Source organism: Pleurodeles waltl, chromosome 9 (assembly GCF_031143425.1).
Source record: "Pleurodeles waltl isolate 20211129_DDA chromosome 9, aPleWal1.hap1.20221129, whole genome shotgun sequence".
In the NCBI taxonomy this organism is placed as follows: domain Eukaryota; kingdom Metazoa; phylum Chordata; class Amphibia; order Caudata; family Salamandridae; genus Pleurodeles; species Pleurodeles waltl.
In genome coordinates, this window is record NC_090448.1 from 379966554 (window position 1) to 379987691 (window position 21138).

Genomic DNA, 21138 nt, shown 5'->3' on the forward strand with positions numbered 1-21138 from the left:
TATTTAATGAGAAATCAAATTACTTCTTAGAAGATAATACCCCTAATACCTCATACAATTCCATGAGTACCTCTCCCAAGGTACACAAAATTTACCCACTAGTGAAGCTACAAGAAGTTGCAGTGGGATTCGAGAACGCTGAAATTGAGACCCCTTCACAGTCCCCAAAAGCAACCCCAAATGTTGCTTCACACATGCTGAAGCCAATATATGTATGCTCGCCTAGGCAGCAAGCAGAGACAAATTAATCACTTCAGTTTTCAATGACAATTAGAAGAACGGTTCACCTTCGGTTTAGACCCAGCCTTTCCTGAGGATGACGGGAGTGAAGAGCAAAGTTCAGGGGATAGTGATGACCAGTCACATGATTCATCAGCAACATCACATTTGTTGCAGAGAAGAGACACAACAGGAAGGATAGTTAGGGAGCAAATGTCTACCTCACAGCAAAGAAATGCAGATATTGTTAGATGGACTGACTATGTGGACAGAACTGCTAGTATTGCACAATGTCCAGCATTCCAAGAAAAAGATAGGACTAAAGGAAGTTTACCACCTTGGAAGAAGGAGAAGAACATAATAGTTTCATTCATATGTGTACAAGAGTGGTTATTGCAAAGTGATAACAGGGGTGATTCTGGGAAAGTAACAAATAGACAGAGCCTATTCATAAGTGTGTGGATAGTATGGGTGAGCTACTTCAACCTACAAGAGTTAGGCACTCCATCTATGATGTTGATAGCCAAGAAAGACCCCCTTATTGATCTGGCTCATGCAAAAGGTGCAAGGGGATTATCTGATCATGTTGGTATTAGAGAACAGGAAACGTTTTTCAGAGTTAGGAAAGCTTGAGCGACAGAGCTTGAGAGATTACAATTTCAGGGAATGCAGGGCCAACCAGACAATGGAATGGATGGGATCTTGTGATGCTATGAGAGGACTGAGACTACAGGATAGATAAGTGCAGCTAATTAGTATTCAGTCAGCTTTGCACAGTACTGATCTCACCTCTAGTGAAATAGTTGCAAAAGGAGAGAATAGCTGACACAGTGTTGTGACATATTTATAGAATTTAGTGGATTGGGTGGAAAGACTAACATCACAAGAAGGAGCTTTTGATCCACAAGATATGGCGAATGCAGAAGTTTGCATTCTTAATGGGGCGGGAGATCCACAGTGGGATTATCCCTACATGCGGAAATGTTTGCGTGCATGGCAGAAATATGCTATACAGCATAATCGCCAGCGTTCTACCATTCCTTTACATCTGATGCCCCTCATTGGGCCACAAATGGAAAAGGAACATTTTAAGAAATTGTTGCAGCTGCTTACAGAGGGAGCAGGCAAGTGGATTAGAGCTTTTAAAAAACAAATTACAGGTATCCCCTTACCATTAGGGGATATCAAAAGTCTGCTTAGTTCTCTTATAGGAGATGAAACAGACACTGCTTTTTAAAAGGCTGGAGTGAGAAATGTTACCCTTACTGAAACTAGATATGATGCGACTCCATTTACTTTGGTAAGAACAGCGATTTGGGACCAGCTGAGGAAGATATATCCTGACAGGCCAGATATTGGATCTCTTATGACTAATGCATCTAAATCAGGATCCTGCCAAGTTCCTTAATAGAATGAAGGAGGAAAGCTCTGCAGAATTCTTAAATGTTAAAATGCATGTGTATTTTTCTGAATTAATGAAAATTGTAAGGTTAATTTCTAAATAGGTGACTAAGGAAAAGGAGAAGGGCACCATCGCTGAGGTTGACCTCCCATTTGTGCACATAGGAGACAGAGTCTTTGTGAGGAATGGCTTCTGAAAATGGAAGGAGCCATGCTTCGATGGACCGTACACAGGGCCCATGGTGACTCCTACTGCCCTGAAGGTGGATGGCAGTAAAAACCTGGATTCACTGCACTCACATTTGTCTAATTTCAGCATCTCATTGAGACTTATAAACAATGTAAATGAAACAAGAAGGGGGAGGAAAATTGCCATCGTAAAAATACCCCTTCACCTCAGCTCTTGGTCAATTTACATGTGTAAGAACACCACAAAAGATATGTATTTTTGTTCATTTGTTTATCTTTTATCTCTTGATTCTATCCTTTCTATTTTTCTACAAAAATGTGTTATTTAGTCATAATATTTTGTATGTACAAAGGGAACTTTCTTATCGTAATAAAGTGACCCGTAATGACCATACTCATTTGCTAGAAAATATGTGGTATCGGCATGTGTTAGACAGAAGTTTGGTGAATACTAATGAGTCTTGTTTTGTGTGCTCCCTAATTCCTCATGCCACTGCATCAGATTGGTTATATTCAACAAGAGGAGTGCTCCCAAATATAGCCTTATGTTTATTACATATTTACTTATGCAAGATTAAGGCCCTAATGCAGTTGACACATGTTAAAGTAGCGTGTTTTTTAGTCAATGACACAAATTATGATTCCTTAGCAGAAGTATTGTACATTCTTACAGACAGGTAACTGAAGAAGAGATATACAGTTTAAAGAAGTCAGGTTGCCTACTACTCCAGATTGAATTCAAGTGGTCCTATATTTAGGTTTTCTAAGAGTAACATGCCTGCTCACTGAATGTAACAGATACTTGGTAAATCTCTTATCCCCAGATTGTGTCCATAGACCAGGATTTAGAGTCACCAGATCAGTCTTTGCCCACGATCAATGGCATTCTGATATTGAATTTTCTTGTAGGGTTATATCTCTGTGGGAAGGTATTGATGTCAGTCAGGATGCAATAAGGAAGTGTACACATATCTCTGATGGAAACATTTTACGTTACACTTGGATGGACAGCACTGTGAATACTCAGAATGTCATGATATCAACTTCTGTTTCTTTATGTTTTAGAGCAAAGGGCACTATTAATGTGGGCCAAAATATTGGTTCTAAAATTACAACAGATAATGCCGACATGCAGTGGGGCATCTCCAACCTCATGGACTATTATTGGCAGTGTGGTTAGCTACTGTAGCCCAGTTGCCACTACACTGGGGTAGACTCAGTTCCATTATGACTTTGCACGCTCCGGTTTTGATAATGCCTGGAATTAATCTGACATGTTTGCATGGACACCCCAGAAGCCATCCAACAACCTTGCTGAGTCATAATGGAAGGAAAAAAACTGCAGAATACTGTGGTGCAAATATTTGGAGTGACATTCCTCAGGAGTACCGTTCGTTCATTGATGCACTGCTATTTTTCAGAAGCATTCTGCTCTTTGTTGAGGCCAAAGCAACAGCTCAATGGTTGCAGATAACTCAATGGGAACTTCCTAGAACTATAAATGCTACCAAGGATGGGTTCAACGCAATTAAGGAAGAGCTGCCTGCGATGAGAATAATGGTGATGCAGCATCTCTATGTACTCAAACTTATTGATGGCCATTTTAGGGGGCTTTTGCAAATTGGTTGGGACAGCATGTTGTACTTTCCTTCCATCAAATGATGCAGACAATGGGACCTTATTAGAAGCTATAGACACACTGGATAATTTACAAAGGAAAATGGTAGATGAGGGAGGTGCCCCAGATAATTGGTTTAGTGGGGGGTTGACATTACTGTCATGCTGGATGCTGGGACTGTTGCGAGCTTTGATTCCATCTAATGTGGCCTTATTATTAATAGGTTGTGTCCTGTAATTGATTTTAGTATGTTGTAGAAGAGTAGATTCTAAGGCGGGAGAGATGTTTTCAGTTGCAACACAAACATGTGTAGTAGAATCTCAGGGTAATGTGTATCCCTTACGGCCAAATGAAGACCGAGGCTTAGATTCAGTAGTTGACAAGTCAACTAGAGAGGGGAATGTTACAGGTAATGTAGAATGTGTGTTAGAAATGGGTTTTTTGGTTGGCAGTCAGGTTGCCCTCTGTCCAAGCAAGAACCCTCACTCTAGTCAGGGTAAGTCACACACAATCCAAAATCAGCCTGTGCTCACCCTCCGGTAGCTTGGCACGAGCAGTCAGGCTTAACTTAGAAGGCAATGTGTAAAGCATTTGTGCAATAAATCATACAACACCATAGCATACCACAACAAAAATACACCACACAGTGTTTAGAAAAATATATAATATTTATCTGGGTATCTTCAGGTCAAAACGATCAAAGTTGCAATATGAATTTGTAAAGATATCACTGAAAAGTGATATAAAGTGTCTTAAGTCTTTAGAAAGCAAACAAAGTCTCTTTCAAACACAAAGTACCTGGTTTCTGATGGAAAATCTCCTCAGAGGGCCACAGGAGAAGAGATACGTGGAAAACTGGTGTGTGTGTCGATTTCTCCTCAGCACACACGGACTTGCGTCGTTATTTTCCACGCGGGGAGTCGTGCGTCGTTTTCCGGCGCGCGGACAGTCTCTTTCTGTAGTTCGCGGGGAGTACCAGATGTCCCGGGTTTGTACGCGGATTTTCGTGCTTGTTTTCCGGCTGTGCGTCGTTCTGCGGGGCTGCGCGTCGAAGTTTCGATCTCACGGCAGGCATCGCGTCGATTTCTCCTGGGGAGTCGGGCGGCGTTGTCCTTGCGAGGCCGTGCGTCAAAGTTTTGATCTCACGGCAGGCGTCGCGTCGATTTCTCCTGGGAAGTCGGGAGGCGTTGTCCTTGCGAGGCCGTGCGTCAAAGTTTCGATCTCACGGCAGGCGTCGCGTCGATTTCTCCTGGGAAGTCGGGCGGCGTTGTCCTTGCGAGGCCGTGCGTCAAAGTTTCGGTCGTCCCGAAAGCGTTGCGTCAATCAGCGTCGGTGTGCGGCGTTTTTCTTGCCGCGGAACAAGCTGTGCGTCGAAAATTTCGGCGCACGGAGCATCCAAGTGGAAGAGAGAAGTCTTTTTGGTCCTGAGACTTCAGGGAACAGGAGGCAAGCTCTATCCAAGCCCTTGGAGAGCACTTTTACAGCCAGACAAGAGTTCAGCAAGGCAGCAGGCCAACAGCAAGGCAGCAGTCCTTTGTAGAAAAGCAGACAGGTGAGTCCTTTGAGCAGCCAGGCAGTTCAGCAAGGCAGCAGGCCAACAGCAAGGCAGCAGTCCTTTGTAGAAAAGCAGACAGGTGAGTCCTTTGAGCAGCCAGGCAGTTCTTCTTGGCAGGATTTAGTTTCTGGTTCAGGTTTCTTCTCCAGCAAGTGTCTGATGAGGTAGGGCAGAGGCCCTGTTTTATACTAAGTTGTGCCTTTGAAGTGGGGGTGACTTCAAAGAGTGTCTAAGAAATGCACCAAGCCCCCTTTCAGTTCAATCCTGTCTGCCAGAGTCCCAGTAGGGGGTGTGGCAGTCCTTTGTGTGAGGGCAGGCCCTCCACCCTCCCAGCCCAGGAAGACCCATTCAAAATGCAGATGTATGCAAGTGAGGCTGAGTACCCTGTGTTTGGGGTGTGTCTGAGTGAATGCACAAGGAGCTGTCAACTAAACCTAGCCAGACGTGGATAGAAGGGCACAACAAGATTTTAGTGCAAAGAAATGCTCACTTTCTAAAAGTGGCATTTCTAGAATAGTAATATTAAATCCGACTCCCCCAGTCAGCAGGACTTTATATTACCATTCTGGCCATACTAAATATGACCTTCCTGCTCCTTTCAGATCAGCAGCTGCCACTTCAACAGTGTATGAGGGCAGCCCCAATGTTAGCCTATGAAGGGAGCAGGCCTCACAGTAGTGTAAAAACGAATTTAGGAGTTTTACACTACCAGGACATATAACTACACAGGTACATGTCCTGCCTTTTACCTACACAGCACCCTGCTCTAGGGGTTACCTAGGGCACACATTAGGGATGACTTATATGTAGAAAAAGGGGAGTTCTAGGCTTGGCAAGTACTTTTAAATGCCAAGTCGAAGTGGCAGTGAAACTGCACACACAGGCCTTGTAATGGAAGGCCTGAGACAGGGTTAAGGGGCTACTGAAGTGGGTGGCACAACCAGTGCTGCAGGCCCACTAGCAGCATTTAATCTACAGGCCCTAGGCACATATAGTGCACTCTACTAGGGACTTATAAGTAAATTAAATAGCCAATCATGGATAACCCAATCAATGGTACCATTTACACAGAGAGCATATGCACTTTAGCACTGGTTAGCAGTGGTAAAGTGCCCAGAGGTCAAAAGCCAACAACAACAGGTCAGAAAAAATAGGAGGAAGGAGGCAAAAAGTTTGGGGATGACCCTGTCAAAAAGCCAGGTCCAACAATGTGTATGTGAAAATATAGCGCAACAACAGACATTGGCAGAAAGTGTTATCATTTATGATAAAAAAAATAACACTGCAGGCCCAAATCCAATGCTGGCCAAAATAAGGTGAAGAGTTCACTCAAGGACAAAATTGTAGTTAAAAGGTAACTCGTGTTCAACAAACATACAGGAATTTACAATCCAAAAGCACATAGATTCACTGGCACATATTTCGTGTTTCCAAACGGTTTATAAACCTGATTAGACAATGAGTGCAGGAAATCTAATGCGCTCAGACTACGCAGAGGTCTTAAGGTTACAATGATAAGGCACACATGGTATTCAAATTGTTTTTACTGTAGAAACACATGCATTCTAGAGTGAAGGAGTGGTTGTTAGTAAAGCCAAAAGTAAAGAATGTGTAGAAGATTAGTTTATAGCTAAGGGGTTACGGGGTCACAGGTGTTCAAATGTTTTTCTGTTTTAATCTATGACTGACCAGTCAATCATTATTTACTGTTTTGTAATAAAGTATTGTGTGCTTTTGTATACAAGGCGGTCTGTGCTGCAGCAATTTGAAACCGTCTGCCTGCCTGTGTGAGGAGGGTCGCTTTCCCTATCACAACAGTAAAATAACTGTCTTTTTTTTCATTGCCAAAGAAGAGTTTGTCTTTTTTCTAGTTTTTTTTTTTTTTTTTTTTTTTTTTTTTAAATTTACCCTGAAACAGGATGCAGCTGCATGCCATGGTCAGTGAATACTGGGACAAAGCTGTAGGCCATAGCCAATGGGTACTGGGCATAACAATCGAGCACAGGTCATGCAATGTGTCAAGAAAAAGTAAGGCATAGCCATGACCAGAGATTACCACAGGCATATGCATTTTGGCTACAAGGCATATCTGAAGTGCATGAGTTGTAAATCCAGAGGTACTACCACACCATAGCTCAGGATATGTTAGACTTTCCAGGGGATTTAAAAATCCTTTTTGGACTGATTTGTTGAAGTCCTTGACTAAAGTCCACTAGATTACAAAGATCCCCCTGGGATGCACGTATGGTGATAAGTATGATACTTGGTTAACACTGATTAAGAATTTCATAGTTTAAAGGATAATTTTCTTGTACAGCATAATATCTATTATTGAAACTTGCTCTTGTTTCTACCCATCGAAACCTTCATGCTTAAGTAAAAAATGTATGATTTTTATATAGCTCTTGCTGCAGAGTACTTTGTTGCACTGTAAATAAACTGTTCCTATTCGTTCAGTGAAAGTCATTTTATAATTTACATAAAGATAAAATGAAGAGATGTCCCTGCAGGGATTAAAACAGTGTTCTGTAGGTTAGATATAGATTCCTGTGGAAGACAGAATACTGACACTTATATTCTTATACATACACATAAATATCATGTGAAAAGCAGATATGTCCATAAAATGTTCTTTGTTTAACTCCAGGTCAGGTTACATTTCTTTTGTTTTCTAGTCTTTTGATTTACATTTTTGTTATAGTGGCACTTTTTAGGAATGCCCTCACAGAAGGAGTAACATAAAACAAACCTGTTTTTAGGTTGAGCCTACCAGACAGCAAAGCTGCCTGTTTGAAAAAGGACCTACTGTCAGCTTAAAAGATGCCCCTTGCTTATCAATAGTTGGATTTATTGTCACACTCATTTGCTTAATTTTCAGTTATGTTTTGCCTTGTCCACCTGGTGTTTGCCCCCCAGCAAATAGCATCTTTACTTGTATTCTTCTACTGCTCTCTTTTGAGAACTACTTTTTTCTTTTTGCCTCAGCACTCCTTAGGAGTGGATGCATTCTCCATAAGTCCTTGTGTGCTTCTATCCTCACGCCACGCTAAGATCTATCTTACATGCTTGCTATTTCTCTCTCTTGCCCATGTGCTTCTCTCTGATTCACTTTGTGTTGCTCTCGGACATGTGCTTCTCCCTCTGGCCCGTGGAGTTCTCTTCCTCATGTATTTCTTCCCCACCCTCCTTGTTGCTCCCATCCTCATGTGCTTCTTTTCCCTTATTTGCCCCCACACCTACTTAGGTTGACCCGTTTCTCTGTTGCCCCCGTCCTATTTCTTTTTATTTAATGATTTTTTGTAGGGGCAGACAGCAAACTGCATTTTAATTTTCAGATTTTTTCAACTTACTGATCTGCAATTCATCATTTCCTTTTTATTATAATTCAAAACAGGAAGGCCATATTTTTTCCTTTTCATTTCCTAGAAATTGACCAGAGTTTAATAGTTTTTGGAAAATGTATTATTATTTTAAGTTAGTATACCTTTCCATGGCAATGCTCTAACAGAGTATACACTTGACAAGCATCAGATCGTTAATGAAGGTCCTACGTGTATGTGAGGAGCCTATATTGGCTTTAAAATCTTAGTATCAGCCTCTGTGGAAGTCATGAATGCATGTGTGTCCTAGGAATATCCATGAGTGTCCTACTAAGAACCAGATATGGGAAATGACCACAGATTTTCAGACTCAGACTTCCGAACATCTTGTAGGTATTCGTGATTGATAGATGGGACAGTGATTACCCAACTAATATAGTGTACACAAATATACCTTTGCACACCTTCAGTATACCCCAGGCAGCACATGTTCAGAATTGCTGTCACCATCTCAAGGCCAGCTGTTGTGTCTCTCCGCCACACAGCACACTGACAGACGGATTGCTAACACAACATCTTGCCACTATGACCCTCCCAACTGCAGTGTCTAGTGATGTGTGGCCCTCCTCCCCATCTTTGTTTTCACCCACTGACTCCAAGTGTCTGATTAGGTCACAGAGGTATTTTATTTTGCAAACAGTCCTTACATTTCAACCAAAACTTACCTCCCAAGACCTGATCTTACTCCAGAGCTGTTTGAACTCATTCAGGCCCAGCTTTCCATTGTTCTGATCAGAAATAATTAAGGAAAACAATAATGTGTCTAGACCAGTGGTTCACAATCTTTTGACTTCTGTGGACCCCCACTTAATCATTATTGGAACCCGGGGACCCCCACTGAATCATTCTTAAAATCTGGGGACCCCCCACTGAGTCATTACTGAAAGCTGAGGACCTAATCTGTTAATATTATTTAATTTTCTTAGCAGTTGCAGACCCCCTGAGGAGGCTTCACAGACCCTAGGGGTCCCTGGACCACAGGTTGGGAACTACTGCTCTAGACCACAGATGACTGTCTACACCAGTGCTCTGTTCCCAATGGGTTACTTCTGGCCTATTGGCAACAAGGAATCCTAATTCTGTGAGCTGTGCCTTAGGATGGACAGTACCAGATGCACTCACTCACTTTACAGGTTCTCACAGTCCCTCCCATTGTATATTCCCTCACACATGACCTCTGTGTAAGCCATCATTTGCCACTAACTGAAATAGAAATAACTTTTGAGAATGACACAATAAATAGAAGCCTTTATTGAAATAAAACGTTTTATCAGTATGGTGCTCACCCCCTTTTCTGAAAGGTCTTGTTGAAATATAATTTTCTGACTCAGACATGACAAGCTTAGATTACCAAAAACAGAGAGCAATAGACCTTGATCTCTCTCAAAAAGGAGCCGATTTGTTGACCCAAGACTACCGGGCACATTTGATGTGCATAGTTGATAACGTATTCAGCAAAGGATACATCTACGAGGGCTATGGCCTGCTGGCACGACACCAGGGGGAAGTTCTCTGTATTCTCCATAGAATCTATGTTAAAAAAAAAACTGACATATGAATTTGCCCAGAGACAAGCAACAAAATAGTCCTCTGAGATAAGCAGTCTGCTATATGACACTGTTATGCAACATGTGCTAGTCTACGGCGGAAATCTCAGGGGAGAGTCACTCACATGTATGAAGCCCAAGCGACAAGCATTCTTTCATCCAGCAGTCCCATGAGACAAGAAATCCAACAGAAGGCATTCACAAAGGACAAGCAAGTTGTTTTATGAATATCCTTTGCGATGAGCACTACAGTACTTGACATTCATATGAGACATGCATTTAAATATATGGGATTCTTGTGGGAAAAGCCCTGAGATGTGTGGCATTTCCATGAGTCCAGCCTCAATATTTAGCTTTCAACTGAGACAAGTACGCAGATACATGACGGAGAATATTTATGAGAGGCTTCTGTCACGTTTGCACCTTGCAAAGTGATGCATGTGTGGAGTCAAATTTATGGAGCCGCGCAAAACCACATTGCGCAGCTTTGAGTGGCCTCATAAATCTTGAGTATGGCAACGCAGCGCAAATTGTTGCATCACCTTCCTCTGTGTAAGGGAGGCATTCCATGGGCGTTATGGTGGGTGTTCCCACGCAAATCCCATGGGCTTTGACACATTCCCAGATTTACAAGGACTAGTAAACCTGTGAAATGTCAAAATCTTACACCTCCCCATGGCAGGCATAATGAGGAGAAATAACTTTATTTCTCCTCGTTTTCCCCTCTTTCTATGTGTGCTGCTTTCTGCAGCACACATAGGTAGAGGAAAACGCCTCTATGGATTGTTTCTGTGCAGGAATGTGACCCATCCAGCACTTAAACAATCCTGCTGACAACACAGGCACTCATGCACCATGGTGCAAGGGTGCCTGTGTTTGTGCTAGGCTGCCGAAACGGTGCCAGCGCAGTGGGCAAGGGCAGGAATGCACCATATTGCATAAATATGGTGCATTCCTGCCCTTTCACTTTGATGCAGGGCAGCACAGCAAAGTGACTTGCTGGAATGCCCTACACCAAATCCACATAAAAGAGGCCTGATATTTCTATAACCCAAGAACTTCCAAGATATAGGGAGCATGGCCATTTTCTTAATCCTTTCATGGATGGTAGGCTTTCCCATGTGCAGCCCCCCACTCTTCATCATCCTATAATGCAAATCGAAACTTAGCAACCTAAACCTTTGGAACACAGACTGTGAGCCACTGCCACCAGTTGTCTGTCACTTTCTGCTTTTCAAATACATATACACCATCTTCGCCAACTTCTCCATCTGCATCATAACTCTAGCATTTGTCTTGTCCCATCTTTCCTCCAACCCTAGCAGTTACATCTCACTCCTATTACAATGAGTGAAGCACACTTGATGCTCACATATAGCACCCACCAACACTACCTACACACAACCTTAATTCTGGTCCTACTTCTTAACTGACGTATTACAAGCTTCTCTTCTGCACTTCCTGTTCTGCATACCTTGCATATGTGTTTCTCACGTTATCTATTCTAAACACTCTTTTGTGTTGTGCTGTGTCAACAACACATAGATATGGACAGAGCACAGACTTGGTTCATGCATTTCCAACATTAAGGTGACCATCTAATTTGATGTTGATATTTTATCTATTTTTGCTCCTGGCAGCCCATATTTTCAGAGAGGCTCTATTTGTAACACTTCAGCCAACTTTTTTTGGTTGTCTGCATTCAAGATTAAATCCACATCTCTTTTGGGTTACTTTAACTGTCCCAATCACTTAAAAGCCTTTCCTGTCCAAAGGTTTTTCAGCGAAGTGAAAAAGGTAAATCAATCAAAAGTGAAGTAGATTCTTGGGAGTGTCCCTTAATTTGGGCATAGAGTGCATGCAAATCTTTCTTGAGATCCGGCCTCTTCAAAAAGGGCAATCTCTGTGTCTGATGTCTTGAGAAGAGTGAACAAGAAATATCATGCTTAGCAAGTGGAGTGAGAACCAGGAAGGCCACACTCTTCTAATTGTGTGAGAGTAGGCTTGTCCAGAAAGGCCAGGCTTGTAGCCGGGAAGATCGGAGTGAAATCCATAGACGCCAGGCTTTGAAGACTGTGTGTTGGGGCGATATCCAGAAAGGGCAAGCATCTAAAGCATGCTTGATTGGGGTAGGTGGAAAGCTCACTGTTCCATAATCATCAGTGGTGAATTCCACTTCGGAACCTCACCCCGTGTTCTCATTCACCAGCGGTAAAAACGTAAACAAACATAGGATGGTGCAGCATGAGAAGTTAATCAGAGTTAAGGGGAATCCTAAAAATGAGTATGGGGTGAACCTCACTTGCTGGAGTCCTCATGCCATCCACACTTTTTTTCTCTACCACCGCCTTCTGCCCTTTCCCATGCCTGCAAGGCATCTCTCCTAAAACTACAAGAGAGAAGATGGGGGACAGGTGGCAGATGGATGAAAGGGGTTTGGGAAAGAAAAGTGGTGCCATACTAAATGTGGATAGTCACATGGGAACTCCAGTACCAAAAACAATTAAGTGGAAAAAGAAGTCACAAACACAGTTTGTAGGAGGATGGACTTCCTGTAGTGAAACCACCAAGAATCTGTTTGGGTGAGAACAGAGAGGTAAGACTCTGCTTCAAATACGAGGAATCAAGAGCAATCACCGGCCTCACTCAGATCCAATGTGATGTGAAAAGACCTAAAAAGACTTGGCGCTGTACTTGATGTGAAGTGTCAACGTCCCCAATGGCTCCAATTATTAGCCAGTGTGTCCATGGCAAGACTAGCAGAGAGTAGCTGTTGTAGTGAGTATAAGAGGGACATTTGTAACTGTTTCATATGTGGAGGTCATGCTTTTTGTGCACCCAGGTTGCATATTGCAAATCACTGACACTTTAAATTACTTTAAATTTAGAATTGTTAGCAATTTCTTTGAAATGTGCGAATTATTGAGAACTCAGTTATTTAATACAGTCTATTATCTTTGGAGTTCCATGGTACCTGTTTTGGGGAATGACAGCTTGATGAAACACAATTAAACTTTAATAATACATACATTTAGGCTGAAGAAGTAACTTGTTCATGATCTGCTGCAGAGCTGGAGCGCTGATCTGTTGGGTCTGTCAAGGAAAGAAGACACCGCAGAAAAATAAATTAACATTATGCTGATTCTTCTTTAAGATAACTCACCAGTCCAAGCCTGATCTTGTGTGCAACTTGCTGCTTATTAGAATGTAAAACTGTGGAGTGTGGAATGGAAAGCACATGTTCTCTGCAGATTGCCCTGTTAAAAGGTGCAGTTTAGAACAGTTGATAACAGAGTGAGAAACAAGGGTGCTGGAATTAGGGGTGCAGCAGGTCCTCAACACCCCTAAACCTGGAAGCAGATCAGAAAAATAATGGAAAACAATGTGACCTTGCAATCAGTTTTCATGTCACGCAGCACTAGATGTTTATTCAAATGAGTGAAAGGTCAATGGTAATTAAGAACAGGAAAATGTTACTTACCTTAGAACTGTAGGGTGGTACTTTGAAGTGCTGTAGATCTCACATGTTTTCCATGCTCCTGCCATCTATTGTTGGTTGTGGGTGTTTACAAGTTATTTTTCTCAAAGAAATCTTATATCTTAAGAGATCTTATAACTCCTCCCTGAAATCGACAATGCACCAGGACAAAGGCTCCACCTCAGATTATGTTTTTGCTCCCAACAGGTGAATGTAGTATACAAAGCAGAAGTGTAAATTTGTTCAGATGATTGTAAATGAATACCTTAAGTGAAATAATAGCATTAAAAGGTTCAGCTCACATCTGGGAATGTGGGAGGGAGCATGTGAATCCACACAGTAATAATTCTGTTTGTGGTATGTACTGCTGTAGATCGCAAGCCATGCATAGGCTATAAAGTGGTGCACTGGCCCGGAAGTGGTGGCTAGTGAGTGGAGGAGATAGATGTCTGAAATAAAATTCTGAGTACAGTTTCACTGACTTGAGCCTCTGGCTGGGCTTGTTTGTCCACAGTGCAATGTCTAGTGAAGGCGTGTGGTGTTTACCATGTGGCAGCCTTACTTCTGTTTTCTAATGATAGGTTACCTAAAAAGCAATTGTAGCTCCTTTCTTCTTCATAGAGTGTGCTCCTGGATCAGGTTATAGAGTTACTTTGGCCTTTGCATAATGTGCTTAAATGTATTTAACTATCCACCTTGCAAAACAAGACCTAGAAATGAGATTTCCTAAGAGTTGCTTTGTCTTACCAATGGGTTTGTTCTTTCAATGTAAAACATTAATTTCTAATGTATACAATGCTCTTTCCACCACTGAGTCTGGATGTGGCACGAAAATTGCCAGTTCAATTGTTTGGTCCACATAAAAATGGGAAACAGCTTTGGGATTCAAATGGGGGTTTGAACGTTCTACTATGGTTCAGTCTTGCAACTCGCTAACTCTTCGTAAAGAAGTGATTGCCACAAGAAATGCTACTTTCCAAGAAAGGTATTGTTTAGCACAAGTATGTAGTGGTTCAAAAGCATGCCCCGTGAGTTTAATGAGCATAGCATTAAGTTTCCTTATGGGAACGAGTGGTGTTCTTGGAAGGATTACTCTCTAAAGTCCTTCCACTAATACTTAGATGACTGGGATTTTAAACAGAGAAGTGTTCTGTCTCTTTTGCACGTTAGCAGCCACTGCCACTATGTGCAGCTAGGTAGATCTGAATGCCATTCCTGCTTTCTGAAGGTAGAACAAATACAGATGACACCTTGAACCGAGGTCTTAAGCAGCTCTGTTTGCTTGCTCATGCAATTATGTACAGGGTGCTTCCACTTTGGTGAATAGTATGGGCAAGTTAATTAATTTTGTGCACCACTCAAGATTAGCATACCCAAGATTAGATATCAAAACTATTACCTTAGGTGCCAAATAACTAAGTTCATTTCCATGAGAGTTGGATATCTAAGTTGACCATGATGAAGAATTAGGATATCTTCCCAGATGGGTAACTTCTTTTGTAGGTGAACAAAAACTTTTAGAGGCACTGCAAAAAAAGGGCTGCCTCACCCATGTTGATGTGATTAGAATGAGAGTCATCAACGTTTGCTCGAGCAAATACTCCTGGCCTGCTCATCTGTAGTGCAAGGCACATGGAATGTGGGTGAAGCCTATGCATTTTGTGTCTTTGGCACTGGAAAATAGATTGTTTGTGGGGATCTCACATTTTTGTCAGGAAGGTTGACAGGCTTGGAAATGAATTTCCCATTTGTGTACGTGTTGATACATCCTGCTTAGTAGGTCCACCAAGTGGTTACCCACCCCGTGCAGATGCTCCGCTAGGGGATGAATGTGACTGTGGATGCCCTTGTGCCAGATCATTTGTGCTAATGCTGAGGTGAGTGAGTCCCCCCTGTTTTTGAATGTGATGCATGGAGATCATATTGGATTGCTGTCAGCTCAAGGATATTGATATAACATTTTCTATTTTCTTATTTCTAGGTTCCCTGAACACTCATGTTCAGATGGGATCCTCACCCCATGAGTGAGGCTTCTGTGATACTGGTTACCCACGGCTGAGGGTCCAGGAAAAATTTGCCCAGGTACAATTTTATGTCACTCAATCGTTTGAAATTGTGTCCACCCTTGAACTCTAGATATTCCTACTGGCCCATTGCTTGGGATCATTGCCTGGACTCTCGTAACATCCTCATGTTCAGGCGAGCATACAGCACTATGGCTATGCATGTGGCCATCATCTCCAACAAGTTAATAATTGTCCTCAGGTGTAGAGGACGAGAAGTATGAATAAGAGGTAGCATCCTTTGAAATGCCATCACTCTCTGGTAATTCAGGTAGGCTTTGCCATCACTGATTCTAACACTGTTCGCAGAACAGGCTGAATCTGCTCTGGGTAGAGATAGGAGTTTTTGATATTTACTGTGAATCCTATTTTGATTAAGAGCAACATTATTGCTTGAGTGTGTTATAGGCATTACTGCTCCTTTGTATTTTTATTTTAGTTTTTTTTTTTTACAGTTGTCCAAATATGCAAACACAGGATTGGGGCGAAAAATGTACTGTAAACAATGCTAGACATTTTGTTAATTACCTTGAAGCTGTTGTCGCCCCAAAAGGCATTACTTTGAAATGTGTCCACCTGCCTCAAAAGTGTGGTAGAGATGATGTGCTGGATGGAGATGTATCAGTAGGCATTCTTGAAGTTCAGGGCTGCCATGTGGCTATCTGTGCATAGCAGAGGGATGACGTTCTACACAGTTGTCATCTTGAAATGTTCTGACAGAATGTAACGATTCAGTGCCTGAAGCCGAGAATCCTCCTTTGCCTTGCTGGTGTAGGGTTACAGATTCAATTGACCCTTTGCTAAGAAGAGCATGTACTGACTCCCAGGGCAGTGGTTGATGTTCCCTATTGAGTGTATGATGTTGTGGTAGTATGTTTGGTGGTGCAGGGTGGATCTCCAAGCAGTAACCTTGGTGGACCATGGATAGGGCCCACTTGACTGAGGTTATTTCCTTCCTGTGCTATATGGTCAGGGGGATTTGTTGGCAAGTCACATCTTTGAGGAGAAAACAACCTTTCCAGAGCCACCTCGGTCTCTTCCATGACCATTTACTCTAAGTCTTTCCAATGGAAATTACTTTTGGGCATGACTCTCCTGATAAGACTGGTGCTGTTGGCACCTGACTACTGTGATGGTATTGCAGTCGTTGCACTTCCTCATGTTCTACTGACGATTAGACTCAGGCTTGGCAGGTTGCGCCTGGAGTGCTCTCATGCTTTAGCAGTATCTGTACCTTTTCTTTTAGCTTCTCTGGCATTTAGTCCTCCTGCATCACAGAAAGATGTTCCCTAACAATGAGAACATTAACTAAATGTTGCTGGACCTCAGACCAGAACCCCAATACTTTTAGCCACACATGCATGCATGGATGATGCTAGTGTTCACTTCTCTAGCAGCATTGTCGGCTGCATTTAAGGGACATCTGATATTAGTACTAGCATTGGAGATAGTTCTCCACTCTACACTAACTTCCTATCTTACTGCATGCCTCTGGAAGGTGTGGTCTTCCCATTGCTACCTGTCATACAGTGAAAGGAGACCCATTGAATTGACAATATTTGCTTCTTTTGAAATTATGCACTTTCTGGAAACAACAACTTACAATTTGACTTTGTGGTGATCTGCTGCTTTCTGTATAATAACAAGGTATGCTGTGGAACCATCTGGTGGAATGGCTCCAAGCTGGAATCATTTTGAGGATCCACATTTTAGTGGGGGGTTCTGTTCGAGGTGGAGTTGAACTTCCCCACAAGAAGTCACTTTCCTCCTAGGATTCACATCATACAGCTTCTGACTAGGGTCCTGACAGTCAAGATGGATACTCTGAATCCTTACTATGACCCACTGCCACCACAGGAAGGTGTTGGACTATAACACTACTGTATGGATCCTCAAGAAAATAGGGTGTGGCTGAGGCATGGGACGTGTTTGTGATTTATTCCCTTTCTTGGAAATACGATACACTTGGAGTTCCACAGAAGTTGTCTCCTGAAAGATAAGCCTTTGCTTTTTGAAGGGTGTTGGGTCTGGCTCCTGTGCTCAATGTGCCAGTATTTTCCCTAAAGTCGGATGTGCATTGTGTTTTTTCTATTTAACACCTGGCACCTCTGGGAGCTGAATTGGAGGTTGGTATTCCACTAGTTTTTAAGCGAATATCGATATGTTTTTGGGATCGTTTTCAGCGTTGATTTCGGTGCCAAAGTTGTCGCTGTGCCACGTATGTTTCCTCGTTTTGTCAAGGCGAGGCTCAGAGCCTGTAGCACAGGGCTTCTCATGAGCTGAGGGAAGCTCTTGGCAGTCAGCCAGCAAACTCACCATGGCCAAAGCCAAGAGCCAACACCTTTTTTCTGGCAGCTCGGTGCTCAATGACTGTGTCCCTCATGAGTGGTGCTCGGCCTATGCGCACACCTCTTCGAGGTTGAGCCCTGGTGGGTAGAACCTCATGTGCAGTAGGAGGTACAGGTGTTCTGGAATGTTTTTGTCCTTGGTGCATTCTTGACCGTAGAATGATCTTCTTCCTGGACATCGGAACCCTCCATGGAAAGGACTTAGGGAGGTGCCTATGTCTGTCCTGGGAGAACGTCAGGCTGACAGTCTTATTCTCTAAAATGTTCCTCGTAGTTCTCGGGTGTCTATTTCAAATACGTCTTGCTGCTGCATCCCATAATGAGCCCAGCGATGCTCACTCCTGTACTGGATTGTCTTTTTTTTATCTTGCCTTTAATCAATTCCTTGTGACAGTGTCCTGATTCTTTTAATGCTCTCTGAAGGAAATCCATTGTCTGGAGACAAACAGTTCGTAGTAGCTCGATGATCCTGGAGCTTGAGATGAGCTTCAGAACTTGATGGCGGAAAAAATACAATCTGAGGAAGAGTCTTTGTCCTGGTGCATTGTAGGCTACAGGAAGGAGCCACAACACACCATCTTTTTTTTTTTTTAAAGAAATACAACGTGTACATGTGAGTTCCCAACACTAGATGGCGGGAATGTACAAATTATGTGATCAGTTGCAGCACATGCTACAAACCATATTTTAACAAACCACTGCACATTCACTTGTTATGTATGTTTTAGTTTGTTACGTGGCTTCGAAGAGATGGTATGGTCTAACAATCTGATCTGATCTTTTGGAGGATAAAAGAATGAAGCACATAAGCAGCACTAATAAAAGAAAATAGTTTTTTTTGTTTTTTTTTAAAGTTGACAAATATTATGAATGAGAGTCACTTGGGCCTTTTAATGGGGGGATAAGGTTGCAGGCAAGTTATAACGGATGGTGAGAAAACAAACCACTACACATGTATTTTATCCTTAGGTGCATGCATGACTAAAACCACCCTGATTTGTTATGGTCTTTTTTTTAAAAAATCTCCTTCATGAATAGAAATTTGGAGTTTATTAATTTATTTAAACATAGTGCACCATAATGAACCATTGAATCAAGTTTTAACAAAAAATATCTCAGACCACCTTATCTACCATTTTCCCTCCCACAAACATGCTTCCTGGTTCAGGTTTTTTGCTCATTTGCTGCACACACTCATTCAGTAACACCATGCTGTTTTTAGACCCCACCCACCAACCATAATTTTAGTGAGCTGATGCCCCTGGACCACAAACCAGCCAGAAAATTCTTCCAGCACCACCGGTGAGGAAGGGGGCTGCAGCCTGCCCAGGAGTTCACTGTTCAATAACGTTTAGACTTAATTTCGTTGGCGACCCTCCAATAATCCCCCCTCTAACCTGTATAATCATTAGCACTACAATTAGTGGCTGTAGAATTCCTAAAACTGGTGTATGTGAGGACCATCAGTTTGCAAGAGCGGCTCCTAGTTTGGACAAGGGGTAGGGGCGTGTGGATGGAGATTTGGGGAAAAGAGAAAAAATAATTTAAAAAACACCTGATTCCCTGCTGTGCCACTCTTCAGCTTCCACTGCAGGCACAGGCACCCAGCCTGCCCTGTGGCCAATCCGAACGCTGCTCTCATTCTGCTGGCAACATGAAAGCAGCATTCATATTGGGTGGAGCGCCCTGACGGCGCTCCAAGTCAGACTAGGAGCCTCTGCCTGCTCTCCCCAACCTGGCAATACAGTGCCGGGGTTGGAGAGAGCCCAGTGCCGAGATGGACGGCCAAACACACATGGGCACTCAGGGGAGTGCTGGGCACTACCCCTCCGTCCCTGTCATGCCCCATCGCCCTGCCCCTTTAACAATAAAACAATAATAAACATAGTTTATTTTTGTTTTATTGTTAAAGGTTTGCAGATGCTTCTGTTAGCGGGGGCAATGTTCCTCCGCCATAGCGGAAGAGACACATCTATCAGTTTGGGTGCCACAAATGAGTGATGCCAATTATCTGCCCTATGCCCAAAGTACTTGGTGAAAACTTCAGTCGATCCTTCAGAATTGCCCTGTCTATGACAGAAGTATAATTCGTACAGGAAACTGCTACTAATAAGGAGTGTTTACTGTTTAGTAAGGCTTATATTGCGGTAAAGAGCTACCGGACACACTTTATTTCGCCTAGTTGGTTTGCTTCAACTATTTCTTTGCTGCCCACTGGGCCCTCGTTATTCAAACTTTGCAGAATTGCATTGGAACTAAAATAATTCACTTTAGAGTTCCACATTATGCAGTTTAAAGGCGGCAATAGTCTCAGTGAACAGTAAATAGAAATTATTCATTTTAACTAAAGAACTAGCCCACCACAAACTGCTCAGGAGAAGTTGTAGTATAATCCTGGTATTGGATTTCACTTATCGCCTGCCAGTGCCAGTCTCTAAACCACTGAAAAGCCTGCATCTGTTTTGTCACCCACAGTGCTTAATTTGTAAATAAAAAGGTGCCGGTGCCCAAAGCCCTCCTCTTAAACACCAGTCTGCTGCAATTAAATATGCGAACACGGAATACTGAGGCAGACTAATCCTGAAGCATCTCGGGCCTTTTCAATCCATATAAAGCCACTCCCCGCCCCTTCAGCTCACTCCTGCAGCTTTCTACTTTCTCCCTTTGTGACGCTTTTTCGTTTTTCCCTTCCTCCGTCTTTCCCATATGTGTCTTTTGCTCGCAGCAAATGCTTGAGGCAGAAGAATAAGCCCCGGCCCTCAAAAATAAGTGCCGGTGCTCAGCACCGGAAACAACAAGCACAAATTAAGCACTGGCCACCCAGCTTCTGAAGTGTGATCTGGCGGGGCACTTCTATTTCTTTTAGAGATCTTAATAGACCTAGTGACGTGCGTGACAAAATTACTAGAATATTACAAATAGTAATTTCAAATAACTGTTTCAAACCTTTTGTTCTGACTTTTTAAGTTTTATCACTTTCAATTTCACACTTTCAACCTCGATTTACTCCTATTGCACATACATTCATTTTGTACTTCAGTTAGTGACAGCAACTTCATTCATTATAAGTGCTGAAATGGAATATATTTAATTACCATCAATGGTGTCCTATGACGACATCTATCTAAGACGCATCCTCCTCTTTCTGTGCTGCAAACATCCTTACGCCTATCCATTTTATATGAAAGCTTTCACGAAGCATGTTTCTGACCAAAACATTAATGGGGGGCAACAGCTATACTCTGCTGGTTTAGAGAAATTTTGTTAGACATCATGTGTAAGTATTTTCCTTGAGGTTGTCCACTACTCATGGTAGCAAGGCATTGCTATGGGTGCTGTC

General features: G+C 42.5%; 1 protein-coding gene across 1 annotated transcript in view; it reads right to left on the minus strand.

Annotated features, from left to right (window-relative positions):
• The window catches only part of CAPN12 (calpain 12), a 224692-nt gene that overhangs the window by 26385 nt on the left and 177169 nt on the right, over window positions 1–21138 (minus strand). Inside the window, exons 15-17 of the mRNA XM_069207523.1 lie at window positions 12939–13002; window positions 9828–9892; window positions 9028–9090 (exon numbers count right to left, since the gene is read on the minus strand). Coding sequence (XP_069063624.1) covers window positions 9028–9090; window positions 9828–9892; window positions 12939–13002 — 192 coding nt within the window. The remainder of the gene's footprint in view (window positions 1–9027; window positions 9091–9827; window positions 9893–12938; window positions 13003–21138) is intronic.